The following is a 14,465-nucleotide window of genomic DNA, read 5'->3' as shown; positions in this document are numbered from 1 at the left end:
GGATGCACGTTATGTTCAGTTATTTAATGTTTTGCTAATAATCACAATCTTCTGTTGTGAAACTAATGTAGGGGGTGCAGGTAGATGGTGTGCAAGCTATGAACAAATCAACTATAGTCAAGACGACACAACATGATAACCACAATCCCAGAGAATGATTGAAATCATTTTGTACCATTTATACTCGACCAATGAAAACTCTGAACAGAAATTTAGTCATATTAACAGATGCGACATTATCAGCTAAACAAACTGCATACAAAAATATGAGTAAAAAGGAGTAAAAGTTTTACATTTCAGTAACATTGTTACTAGACAAGGAAACAAGAAGAAAAAGTGTGGCTTTGCCATCAGGTGTAGTAATCAGTGATTAATTCCCCTTTACAGATTCAGGTTCTTAGTTTCATGTCTTAAAAAAAAAAAAAAAAAAAAAAAGCTCCTCTGTTTTATAGGCACAAATAAAAATGTATATTTTTAAAAGCTTATGTTGAAATAAAAATAATAAAATCAGAAACCACAAAATATCTTTAACACACAAGTACCCTCTTAGGAAATGGATACTGTTCACAGTAAGTGCCAACACTATTAAACAGTGACTTTGTTTTACAGTTAAACCTTCCCGCACCAAAACACAGATAAAAGATAAATGTGCAAAAGAAATGATCAGTGTCGCTTATTTTGTGCCCTCTGAGGTTGGCAGTCCACATGTTCCAGTGTCCAGGGTTTACATCCATTCGTTTCTGTGGGTACTTTTAATTTCGGCTTCGTTTGGGCTGAAGCTTTACAGGCTGCTGTTTGCTGACGTTTTCCTCCCACTCATAGCAGTGGTTCACCCGAGCATAGCTCAGCAGACATGGCAGCTCGTCCTCAGTCTCTGTGTAGTGCTCAATCAGCTCAGCCATGGAATTGAATTCAGTCTTGCATTTCTACATTTATAAAAATAAATAAATTAAAAAGGACACCAGTTACACATGATTATAAATCAACTATGACATTTCTAATCAAATACAAACAATTATTATGGTTTTCGAGAATAATATTGTCAATTAAGGTGGTTGCCAAGTGGAAACCTCCAGTGCAGTTCTCCAAAAAGCCACTTGAGGGCTCTAGTTAAAAACAGACTGTATAAAATTTGGAAGTCACCCACTATAAAGTCCTGATGTACAGGATAGCCTCAAGCTTAATGTTTTTGACCATAACATTTTAACATCACACGGAAACAAACACCCCTTGCTCTCCACCGCACTCCTAATATCAACATTTCATAAAAAGTAAAAAAAAATAAAATAATCCATGTTTCAGTAAATGTGAACTGAAACTACCAACTGAGCCCCAAATCTTCTTACTGACATCATAGAGTGAAAGAGTTGAGGGCAATTTTATCCACAGACCTCAATTTAATTGGAAGTCGCTGCAACTAGAGCTGCCGCCCTCTGCTGGCCATTATAGGGAATGCGTATTTAAAGCACTTCCACGTTAAATCAGATATTTCAATATCTCCCCCCCCACGACCCCCTTTCTTTTCCATCATTTATGAAAAATATAAGAGCTTGTGAAAATAAAGTAACCAGTGAAAGAGATTAGATTTAATCATAATCTGGTTTTCACATCATGTATATGAGCCAACAAAAGAATTACCTCCAGCACGAATTTCCCTTTACGGGTGTTTTCAATAAGGTGGGTGATTGGGCCAGAGGAGAAGCAAATGATTAGAGAGCCACATTTAGGGTTTTTTGGATGTTGGCACAAAAGGTAGGATCCCAGAACATCATCTGCAAGCAGTGAATAGCTGCTCTCACTGCAATACCAAGAAGGAAAATCACAGATGTAGTAATAGGAAAGTGACACTTATGAATGTAAAGATGTATTTGATGTGCGATATACTAACGTTGCGATACCAGCCCAACACCACACTGCCTGAGCTAGTGCCTCTTCTGTTTCAGACAAGCTTGGAGCCCGGGATTGCCTCGCTGGCAACTTGTCTAGATCCTTTTCTGGTTTTGATATGATAAGAAAAATAATGTAAAGTTAGATTTTATAAAGGTGGTGTTAGGTATTTTAGTACCATGGTAGCATTTACTGGATATTGTTTTATAGTGACATTATGCAGGAAAACTCTGTCATTCAATAAGGCCCCTTTTGTTTTAGTTATTTTTCTCTTTGACCCAAGAATTGATGTGTGAGAATCACAGGCTGGTACAAGGTTGAAATACCACAGAGATCACTCCCTCAGCTACATTAGTTTCTTAATCTTTTAGACGCCTGTTGAAGGCCAAATGGTTTGTTTCAGATTTCACTAATGTAAGAACTCTTCGTTTTGTGCCTTGAAAATATGTCGCTGAGATAATCACAATTGTAGCTGAACTAATAAACTACACAAAGGATGCTTCTTCACCCAAGGGCAGGAAGACGCTGCCTTATCTTGGTCTGTACTGGTTTAAACTGATAATCTGCTGTCTCATGAATTTTACCCTCTATATAAACTGTTGTACTTGTGAATAAAGTTGAGTCACTTTGGGAAGACAATCTAAAGCAGTCTCTGTTTTCTTGTTCTCCCAAGCTGCTCCCGAGCTGCTCGTACTAACACGCTGAATGGCATGCTTGAATATTACTTGAGAATATATTTGACTGTGTTACAGACTAAGGGACATTCTCTGCTGATAGACGTCCACGCCTCGGAGGAAGCCGATCCACGGAGTAGGCCCTGGAAACAGTTTCCTTCAATTTTGGTGTCAGAAGTGGGATCCTGACGAAGGTAGGCACTTGTCTTTTTATTTTATAAGACTGTGTTATGCCTTTCTCAGTGATCCACATAGAAACGGGATACGCTGACGAGGCCTTCTTCAGTGGCCCACATAGTAACAAGTGGGATACACTGAGGAGCCTTATTTAGTGGCCCACATAGAAACACAGGAAGTTGCCTGTTGTTTTATAAATAAAAGCAGAAAGGACACAGGAAGTTGCCTGCTGTCATAAACTAAGAAGTTGCTCACCAGCAGAAAGGACACAGGAAGTTGCCTGGGGTCATAAAACGAGAAGTTGCTCGTTAAAAAGTGAGAAGTTGCTCACTAAAAACATAAAATTGCTAGCAAAAAATCAAGTAACCTCAGGTGTGCCACAGCAAAAATAGATACTAACTTAAATCCTTCAAAGCGTCTAAACCCCTCTGGAAATCACTGACCATGGGTCAGAATAATTCAAAGACCTTAGACGGGTCCGATAAAAAATCAAAATTAACTGTAAAACCGAAAAAAATAAAATATAAAATCACAAATAGCGGCTCAGTACGACTCCCACTTCCGGTTACGTTTAACCCACGCTCGCGAATCAATGAAGACTTCCATGATTACGTATCCAGAACATGCGGAAGTGCTTACGTGACTGATTTCGTCTCGAACTTAAGAACTATAACTTTAATGCATCCTAATGTATTTCCGGAGCCCTATCCCGAACGATTATCGCCAGAAAACAGGTCAGTAGAAATGTTAAATACTATTTGTGATAAGGAAAGTAGGCTGATTAAAAAGTCCTGTAAAAAATATATGATAGAATGTCGTGATGTGACCAATCGCATGCTACCACTATGGAAAAAAGGACCCGAGCCAGACGTAAATGCTTTAAATCAAGCCAGTGTAGGCTCTAGTAAATCCACTGCAGAAAAAACTAGCCTTATATGCCCATCCGTTCAACCTACGGCTCCGCCGCCTTATGATGAAAAAACAGAATTAATAGCTGCTGCGGCGGCTGCACGTCACCAGCGCGTATATCCTGATTTAACAGCAGAATCCCAAAAGAGTGAGGAAGGCACTGAAATGACACCTAAATCAGAAGAAGATGACTGGTTTAACCTAGATCAAAGACAGGAACGAGAATACACTGAACGAGAAAGAGAGTTACAGGAACATAAAAAGCAAACAAAACAGTTAATGACAGAGTGTGAGGAAATCATGAAAGACCCTTTAACTGAACGTACGGAAGCCGAACTGCAGGAAGCCGTTTCTGTCATAGATAATCATGTTCAGCGCCACACTAGAGTAGCAAATGGTTTAACTGTGCCAAAAGCAATAACTAACACCAGAAATTTAATAAGGAACTACTTAAAGCAGAAAAAAGAGGAAAAAACTCAAGAGGGCCCCCACAAAAACACCCGTTATAAAGAAAAGCAGGGATCACAATTTAATGACGTCAGCACCTCCCTCCCGTTCATGATAATAGGGGACATGTGTTGCATTCAACCCCCTAAAATTTCAGAGTTAGCAGCAACCATTAAAGAACTTCCCGATCCTCTACAAAATCCTACAGCCTTTGTTTCTGCATTACAGAGAAGTACCAGATACCACCACTTGGGTGGGCCTGACTATAGATATATATTATGTCAACGAATCCCAGGTGTGACTGAATCTCAGCTTATTGAAGAAGTAGAGGAACTAGACCCTAAAAATGACCAAGCAGCCAACACCACCTCGTTTTTGTGGATAAATGATGACAAAATCACAGCCTTTTTTCAAAATCTAAAGAGATTTCTGCTCACAATGTCTAGAGATAAAATTGATTTAAATGCAGTAACCATGTGTAAGCAAAAGCCAGATGAATCCATTCTAGTTTTTATGAAACGTTTCACACACTGCTGGACTAATGAGGCATGCATGCCTGAAGGAGGAAATGATCAGATTTTCATAACAACATTCTTAAACAATATTCATCCAGAATGTTCACAACTATTGAAGCTGACTGCCACTGATAATCTCTATGACATGAAAATAAAGAACTTTATCACACTTGTCAAAACAAAAGCTGGTGCAGATCTTTTCCCCAACAGCACGAAGGCTAAAACTGTTAAGATGATGTTGAACTTTGATGTTGAAGGCTCAGAGGAAAGTGAAAAAATGATGTATGCAGGGGCCCCGCCCCCTCAACAAGCGCAGCAGGGAAATTTCAGAAGGAGAGATAGGAATGGAGACGTATGTTTTTATTGTGGAAAAATAGGACACTGGAGGACGGAATGCAAATCAGCAGCAGGTAGATCTCAACCACAAAACACAGGACCAGCTCCTGCCACTAGGCGTAAGCAGAGCTCTTACAGACAAGGTAACTGGCAACGCAGACAGGAACCACATCAAAATAATGGCCCCTTTGCACTTAGGCAGCAACCTTATAATCCACATTTTAATCCCCACCCATATGATAACGAAAGACTGGACCGACAATAGGGAGGCCCAGGTGAAGATGAGGGACAGTGTGAAGCACTACACACGATGCTGCATTTGCAATTGTCCCGTAACACAGAAAGCTTGCCCATGTTAGATATAGAGATAGGTGAAAAGATTTATTCCTTTTTAGTTGACAGTGGAGCCACTAAAAGTTCACTGTCTGGAAAATTCTATAGTGGGCCTGTTTCCTCTGTGTGCATCAACACCATGGGAATAAACGGAACTCTAGTGCAATGCCCCAAAACTCATTCTCTAAAAACACGCTGGGGCCCAAAACCAGATGAAATTACATATCATCCATTCATAATTATTCCAAACTCGCCTGTGAATCTATTAGGCAGAGATTTAATGGCAAAAATGAACTTGTGTATTTCATTTAACACAAAGGGTGAAATGTTTGCAGATACTGATAACAGCTATGTTTTCTCTGCCCTATGCACCGACACCATGGAGAAGGAACAGCCTCTGTGTCAGCTGGACGCCTCAGCGGAGAATGAACTCAATATCCATCTGACTGGTATCCCACGTCACACTCTGTGTCAAAAACATGTGCAAACACCGTTACCAGGTAGCCCCATGCCTGGAAGCCACATATTTGTTTCTCTCACACTGTTCAACAACATGATAACTGCTCACACCAGTGAAGGCCAAACAGTGGTTTTGTCACATAACTCAGACATAGGCTATGACATCACTGCACCATGTCAACACATAGATCTAACCTACCCCATACACTGTACTATCTCTGCTGTCACATTGCCAGCTGAATATCAAAACATGACATTATGGTCAAGAGGTGAGAATGATGTAGGATTTATTGACTGTACACCTTATCATGCTCAGCTGAAAAACAACGAGCCGGTATATGTCAAGCAATATCCCATTTCCGCTGAAAAAGCCGCAGCCTTAGACATCATCATAGGAGATTTATTGACAGCTGGAGTAATAAAGCCCACAGTATCTCCATATAACACTCCTGTCAATCCTGTGCCAAAGCCTAACAAACCTGGCGTATGGCGTTTCACACAAGACTTAAGGCAAGTTAATGCAGTCATTAAGCCTCTGCCACCTATTGTTCCAGATGTTCCCAGCATACTGACATCTATTCCAGCAACAGCTACACATTTTACTGTGGTGGATTTGTGCTCCGCCTTTTTCTCAGTACCTGTGCATAAAGACACACAGCCGATATTTGCTTTTACACATAGAGATAAGCAGTACACATGGACTCGCTTACCCCAAGGCATGGTAGACAGCCCTGCGGCTTTCTCAATGGTAGTACGTGCTACCCTAGACGGCTTCACTCCTCCAGAGGGCTGTACTCTGATCCAGTATGTAGATGATCTCCTCCTCTGTGCTGAAAGTGAAAAACTATGTCAAACTGCCACACACATGCTACTCCAGCACCTCCAACAGACTGGCCACAAAGCATCAGCAAAGAAAATGCAGTACTGTCAGACTTCTGTTCAATATTTGGGATTTACACTGTCTCACGGACAACGTTCTATGACTACAGACAGGGTCAAAGCTGTGACCTCTGTCCCTAAGCCCACTACACAGAAAGAAATGCTGTCTTTCCTAGGCATGGTGAACTATTGCAGACAGTGGATACCAGACTGTTCTTTTCATGACCACATTCTGCGTGAATGCTGCAAAAAAGACAAGCCTCCTCGAATACTGTGGTCCACAGAAATGACTGCCTCTTTCAATGCATTACAGGGAGCGCTGACCTCCGCCCCTTGTTTGGGTCTGCCTGACTACCACTTACCGTTCCACCTGTACGTCACAGAGAACGGCACAACCTGTGCAGGTGTATTGGCCCAAGAGCATGGCTGTGGCTACCGTCCAGTAGCCTTCTACTCAAAGGTGCTGCCAGCAGTAGTTCAGGGGATGCCGGCCTGCCTGAGAGCAGTAGCAGCTTGCTCTATCATGATAAGGGACTGCGAGAAGCTCACACTCTCACATGACACTATTCTACACACCAATCACCAGGTCACGACCATTCTAGCAAACATAACTACACAACACATGACCGCACAACGTCGCTCAGGTTATGAAGCTACACTAACTTCAACAGCAAATCTCACTATAAAAGCAAGCAGCACACCCAATTCGCCAGCACACTTACTCATTCGTATGCTGTGTTCCTCTGACCGACAGGATGGTTCAGACGACCCTGACGATCATGATTGTATGACACGTATACAGGAATCCACAGCACCACGCCCAGACTTAGAGCAGACACCAATCCCAGACTCAGTCATTGTTTATGTGGACGGGTCCTGTTCAAAACCAAATGACAACTTATTTCTTTGTGGCTATTCGGTGGTGACATTGCCTGACATCATACTAGAGGCTCACTCATTACCATTTCACTCAGCACAAAAAGCAGAGCTCATGGCTTTAATACGCGCCTGTGAGTTACATGTGGATAAGCGGGTAACAATTTACACTGATAGCCGTTATGCATTCGGTGTGGTGCATGACTTTGGCACATTGTGGAGACAAAGAGGATTTAGATCTGCTGATGGAAAATCAATCGCTAATTCTGACCTTGTTCAAAGACTTTTGCAGGCTATACAGCTGCCATCGGCAATTGCAGTTGTTAAAACGAAGGGGCACAGCACGGCTGACACAGACGAAGCAGTGGGAAATGCTCTTGCAGACGTAACCGCGAAAGCAGCTGCTGCCTCACAGCAACCACCCAGAAGGGAAGTATTATCTTTGCCTTTACAGCTGCCACTTGTCACGCTCCCAGACTATTTAGAAACAAATGTTGACCTAAAATTCATACAAGAGCAAGCCTCTGCCTTAGATTACACTTACTGGGAAAGTAATGATTGTACCTTAGATAACAGAGACGGCTTATACAAAAACCTTGAGGGTTTGATTGCCCTCCCATCTTCACTACTGCCAATCCTTGTCCGCCATTTTCACGGTGTGAGTCATGTCGGACAAAGAGGGGTAATAGGAGCAATAAAATCAAGATTTGTAATCAAGAAAACATCACACGCAGTAAAACGCATATTAGCAACCTGTCTAACATGTGCACGAACTAATGTAGGAAAACCAAAAGCAAAACATCAGCATTTACCACAACCAGATTTCCCATTTCATACATTACAAATTGATTTTACACACATGCCAGCACAAGGAAGCATCAAGTACTTACTGGTAATAGTGGACCAATTTAGTAAATGGGTAGAAGCTTACCCAACATCAAAAGAAACTGCAGAAGTAGTCTGTCAAAAGTTGTGCAATGAAATAATACCCAGATTTGGAATACCTCACCAAATTAACAGTGATAGAGGACCTTCATTCACATCAGAAGTAATTCAAAAGTGTGCTAAAACTCTAGCAATAGACTGGAAATATCATGTGCCATACCATCCTCAGAGTTCAGGAGTTGTAGAAAGAATGAATAGGACCATAAAAAACCGCCTGACTAAAGCAATGATAGAAACAGGAATGACCTGGATCAAACTACTTCCTCAAATCCTCTGCGAGATTAGAATGACTCCATCCGCAGCAACCAAATTATCTCCATTTGAAATAATCATGGGAAGACCGTTTCCAACACCATGGTCAGCCTCCAGAGGGGCACCGCTATTGGAAGGGGACATAGACACTGCATTGTCTGACTATGTTCATAACCTGGTAGAAACACTGAATAATAACTATCAGAAAGTTTGTCTCTCTCAGCCTCTCCCTTCCATAGATCCAACCCATCCGTGGAAACCAGGAGATGCGGTGTTGGTAAAGTTGCTAAAACCAAGGGCACTCGGGGAGGCCGCGTGTTCCAGCCCCCAGACTGTACTTGCAGTGACGAGAACCAGCATCCTAACAGACGGACAACCTCAGTGGATTCATGCCAGCAGGGTTAAGACCAGCCCCACCAAACCACCTAAGGCGTCGGATCAAGTAGATGACGTCTCCGGCGAGCCAGCGCCCGGATTCAATACACCTATAGATGACGACTCAGGCGAGCCAGCGCCCGGATCCAATACACCTACACACACACAATCACTGATTAACACACAACGCCTGAAAGAGCCAAGACTCAGAAAGCCCTTTGATCCCCCACCTGAACAACAACAAGGTACTCGAACATCCAGCAGGAACAGAAAGCCTAGAGTACCACACAATGTCTAACCTGATAAAGATAGACTCGTTTCATCCTGATAATGGAGAAAATGAAATGCCCATTGTCATCACACGAACCTGGGACCAGGCCAGGAGACGACTAAAGAACTGTCTTTTTTATATATTTAGGTTATTAATCATATCTACTGCATTAACCTTAGGATTTTTATTTACTATTTCGTATTGTAAAGTGCAACCCTGTTCACGTTTCTGCAAGCCACATTTTGCTGACAATACCTCATGCTCCACTTGGCAAGACACCCACCTAGTACACTCATCACGTTCTCTAAAATCAGTAGAAAGCAACACAGACACCACCAATAAACCATGATACCCTGTGTACGCTCAATGATAACCCGTATAGCTACCAGTACAGCTACTTCAATGTATTTGCAATTAGCACAAATTGATCCTGAGGATGTGCCAGATGTTACCAATGATGTTCCTGATGTGTATATTGAACATTAGGTTGTGAACTATTACATTTTATGATTTGCTTTTTATATTATGTTATTACATTTGTGATTTTTCCTTTCTATTTGAGTTATTATTTTTAAAAATAATAAAAGAGGGGAACTGTTAGGTATTTTAGTACCATGGTAGCATTTACTGGATATTGTTTTATAGTGACATTATGCAGGAAAACTCTGTCATTCAATAAGGCCCCTTTTGTTTTAGTTATTTTTCTCTTTGACCCAAGAATTGATGTGTGAGAATCACAGGCTGGTACAAGGTTGAAATACCACAGAGATCACTCCCTCAGCTACATTAGTTTCTTAATCTTTTAGACGCCTGTTGAAGGCCAAATGGTTTGTTTCAGATTTCACTAATGTAAGAACTCTTCGTTTTGTGCCTTGAAAATATGTCGCTGAGATAATCACAATTGTAGCTGAACTAATAAACTACACAAAGGATGCTTCTTCACCCAAGGGCAGGAAGACGCTGCCTTATCTTGGTCTGTACTGGTTTAAACTGATAATCTGCTGTCTCATGAATTTTACCCTCTATATAAACTGTTGTACTTGTGAATAAAGTTGAGTCACTTTGGGAAGACAATCTAAAGCAGTCTCTGTTTTCTTGTTCTCCCAAGCTGCTCCCGAGCTGCTCGTACTAACACGCTGAATGGCATGCTTGAATATTACTTGAGAATATATTTGACTGTGTTACAGACTAAGGGACATTCTCTGCTGATAGACGTCCACGCCTCGGAGGAAGCCGATCCACGGAGTAGGCCCTGGAAACAGTTTCCTTCAGGTGGAATATTGCATCACCATGTGACGGGGAAGAAGCATCCCAGATGATCTCAACTCAGTGGACGCTATGCAGTGATGATGATGAAATAACCCCTCAAAAACAAAGAAACATATTCAACTTTAAAAAGGAACATTAGTAACAGAAATAAAATGTAAGCGCTGTAGAAATGCACAATTACCCATATGAGATGAAATCACTTCATCATGCAGACTAAAATAAAAAAAACAAAACAAAGAAAAGCCCTGACACCACAGCAGTGACTGCCCTTCACCAAATACTGATGAAGTCGCTTTACCTAATCAATTCTTTGAACCTCGATAGCGCTCTGTGAACACTCGGCCCACCTTGAGTTACACTCAGTTGATCCTGAATGGTGCGCTGTTTGCGTGGCGTGAAAGTGAAGGAGCGGTAAGCACCAGAGCGCAGCACTTTGGTGCGTATGACTTTCTTGCGCATCAGGGAGGGAGAGGAGATGGGAAAGACCTCATCTTGGCTGCTTTGTTGGTCATCTGAAGACTTTGGAGTTTTCTGTAGAGAAAACATCACATAGTTTGTACAGATAATTTAAATTTTGAGGCATACATTTTGAAACTGCAGTGCTGTGCAAAAACTTGGGTGCGGTAATTTTTGAAGACATGGGTAAACTTACATTGAAATACAATATATAAAGAGGCAAAAACCATTGCAACATTTACTAACAAACTAACATTTAAATTAGTCCATGAGATTTTGGGTGAAGTTAAAAAAAGAATAGCCAAACCTTAGTGCCAGGTAATAATCCACCAAAAGGAGCTCTTCTGAATGAAACCAGGGCGCTGACACTAAGAGGAAAGCCGTGATTGAGCAGTGAAGGCTTGCGATGAGGCAGTGAGCCAGCAGAGTCTATCTGGGCCTCTTCTGGATGCTTCTCCAAGTACGACAGCTGGAAGCAGCGGCACAGCAGCAGGTTCAGGAACTGGGCCTAAAGGAGGAAGGGTGCATACAGAAAACCTAGCAGTTAAACTGAAACGGTGTTATTCTGTGTCATATTGCAGTCGTTCATCAAGTAAATTATTAACAGTACAACGGCACTGATAAAAACTTAGCGCTTCAACACCACAGCTGACACCGTTTAGTCAAGCACAGGCATCTCGCAGAGATGAGGCAATTGCAGTGTCATAGTATTGCCGACCTCTCCATGTTGGAACAAGTCTCGCTGCTAACTACAATGCGGTGAGACTGGCTCAAAACAATTGAATGCTACCAGATCCACCAGTAGAGGCACCTATTATTGTGTCACACAGGAAGCTTGGCTTCAAGGGTGACTTCTGAAGATACAACAGTCGGTTGGGATCAGATCTGAATTTAGCACAGAAAGGAATTTGTTATCAAAGATCAATAAGCACATTTCCCATCACTCTCTAGTCCAAACCTGTGTGACACTGGAGGGTTTTATTTGGAGTTACCATGGCAAACTGTTCAGTACTGACCACATTTATTGGATTTAATTTCCTCTAATGTGTCAAAGGCTTCTGATAACAACAGAAATGTTAGCTTTATATTATATCGGCATTACTTCCCTACTCTGGGCTGCTCTAAAATAGTTTGCCTATCAAGATAACGAGAACGGAAATATGGACTCAGTTTCAGTGACACCATTAACGCAAACCTCTAATGTAAACTTTAAAAGGTTGTTCTCGTTCTCACGTCATTTAAACACGTGACCATTTTATTCCTTTTAAAGAATCGCTGTCAAAACCCCGCAACTATTTCAGGCACGGACCAAAACTATGCAAACATATAGCTTGGAAACTTTCTATGATAACAGACTTGAAAAACAGAGAATAGAAAGAAGACGAAGTAAACTGCTAAGTACGACACAAGTAAAAAGCAAAATCACAATGCTGCTAACTCTTTTTAGATCGCTTGATGGAAGTTCTGTTTTAACCACTTGCACATGTGCCTTTGCTCTGCTCCTCTGAGATAAAACAATGCTCCTTCAAGTTGACTTCTGTTTCAGGGAAGAGGGAGGGTGAAGTCCCAGCGAGCCAAATCTGGCAAGTAGAGCAAAAATGTGTTGGTCTGGCCTCAAACCTCCGGTCAGTGCACCATGAGTGGACACACAATGTCAAATTTTCTTCCTCTGTCTGGAGAAGTTACATATTATGCATTTTGAAAAAAGAAAGAAAAAAAAAACAAACAAACTCTTGCATTGTTTGATTTCTGGGTCGTAGCCCATCATCACCTCTGGTAATGATTCGGCATATAATAGTTTGAAATGTCTGGTAAGCAACATGGTGATATCACAAAACACACATGTTCAAGCAGTCAGGACAGGCCTTCCACCGAGTGCAAGTAGTGCCAGAAGCAGCCCATAGGTGCACACAGAGATAACCTTGAATGGGGTTGCAGCTAAAGTATAGTCAGTCATTGTTTCTGCTTTTTGTGAGCAGAGTTGGAACACCTTTAATCACACACTTTAAAATATACTGTGCTTGACAGAAGGACTTTCTGTCCAGCATGGGAAAGCGGCAGGGTTGTTATTTGTGAGTAAACAGAAAGCCTTAAATACATATTTACTGCGAGCTCTAACTATAACAGAACAATGGAGACTCCTTACTGCTCTGGCGTGCCTTGCTTTAAAGACATGGCAGTAGAGCTGGGTGTCTGGGCAGCCTGGGTTATGCGCGACAAAGGCAAACTGTGAATCGACGGGTCGGGCCGTGGAAAGAGAGATTCTCCGCAGAGCGTGGGCCATCAGGAGGATCTGCACACAGGGACAGGTCGCGAGCAATAAGGCACGAAAAGGAGAGCGACGTAAACAGGTCAAAACAAATTAACTGTCATTTTCTCTACTTACCGTTTCATCCTCATTATACATTTTCACACCTTTAATGGAAAACTTTAGGGACACTGGCCGTCTTGTCTTGCATGCCTAAATGAATACAGGACTGCATTAGGTACAGTCGTTATCATCACATTCGTAGGTTTAGATAGAAAGATAAAGACTCACTTTAAGGGACTTCAACTGTGTGTGCAGCTGCTTAATCTGGTCATCCAAACAGTTATCATCCACAGGAAATGAGCCTACATACTTCACCAGTGAAGACAGGAGGTTAAGCAAACACTCACACAGACACACAAATGCAAAGTCATATTTCCAGACATACCTCTGCTGATCGTGTCACTGTACTATCTTCTCTGACCGGTGCCTCACCCATCGTGCCCTGTGGAAATACGAGATTTCAACACTTGAAGTCCCGAGAATTTAGGACTCCAAGCAGCAGAGTGAAGGAGATTTAAAAACAAGTTGAAAACATATGGACTAAATTGAATGTGCGTTTATCTATCCTCTTGATACTCAGGGAAACATGAAAGACGAGTCGGTATTAAACATAAGCGTAGCAGTCGCAAGAGCCTGATTTTGAAGACGCTTCTTTGGGCGCATTAACGTCGCAGATAAACCTGCTGCTACGAGAGGCTCGATTGTTTTGTTGAGATTATCCGCCACGAAATGCCCCGAAAGAAACCCAGAAAGACACAAACGCGTGAAAAGACAAAACTTTTGAAGGGTTTCCGCCCTGTGGAGTCCAGCAGCAGCGGCAGGCAACACCGGGGCGTCTCCACCTGAGCGCACAGGTCACAACAGCACCTTTATATCACAGAAACTCACCCTGAGAGTCGCAACTAAACCCTCCTCATCCACCTCCTCACCCTCGGACCGCTCCGCGTCTTCTTGGCACGCCGACCAAACGCACACCGAGGCCCCCCCACCGTCACACTTTTACCTGCAGCCGTTACCCCCAGGTGTGCAGCGGTATTCCGAGGCGGAGTTTAGTTGAAGAAAGGCGGGGAAAGAGGAGGAGGAGAAGAAAGAAA

The 14,465-nt window shown here is 42.2% G+C and overlaps 1 protein-coding gene and 1 long non-coding RNA gene across 3 annotated transcripts; one reads left to right on the top strand and one right to left on the bottom strand.

Annotated features, from left to right (window-relative positions):
• Positions 1 to 19: 19 nt before the first annotated feature.
• On the bottom strand, positions 20 to 14,465 carry sh2d5 (SH2 domain containing 5). The gene is made up of 10 exons (XM_086293259.1): positions 14,260 to 14,465; positions 13,757 to 13,813; positions 13,600 to 13,680; positions 13,447 to 13,521; positions 13,207 to 13,353; positions 11,368 to 11,568; positions 10,952 to 11,135; positions 1,889 to 1,994; positions 1,639 to 1,798; positions 20 to 926 (listed from the first exon to the last, which is right to left on the bottom strand). Exons 2-10 carry the CDS (start codon positions 13,805 to 13,807, stop codon positions 753 to 755), a joined length of 1,179 nt encoding a protein of 392 aa, XP_086149385.1. The 5' UTR covers positions 13,808 to 13,813; positions 14,260 to 14,465; the 3' UTR covers positions 20 to 752.
• Positions 2,762 to 10,415, top strand: LOC147331159 (uncharacterized). Of its 2 annotated transcripts, none has more exons than XR_015129156.1 (2): positions 2,762 to 3,472; positions 5,667 to 10,415. It is a non-coding gene; the product is annotated as an uncharacterized LOC147331159 (long non-coding RNA). The 2 variants fall into 2 exon arrangements; XR_015129155.1 differs by having other exon boundaries at positions 5,664 to 10,415.

The sequence above is a fragment of the Aulonocara sp. 'chitande type north' Nkhata Bay genome, linkage group LG5, assembly GCF_057382095.1.
Source record: "Aulonocara sp. 'chitande type north' Nkhata Bay isolate Kocher_YH1m ecotype deep benthic linkage group LG5, A_spYH_male_GT1.1, whole genome shotgun sequence".
Lineage (NCBI taxonomy): Eukaryota > Metazoa > Chordata > Actinopteri > Cichliformes > Cichlidae > Aulonocara > Aulonocara sp. 'chitande type north' Nkhata Bay.
The sequence above is the reverse complement of the archived record's forward strand: the minus strand, read 5'-3'. Positions and strand labels throughout refer to the sequence as shown.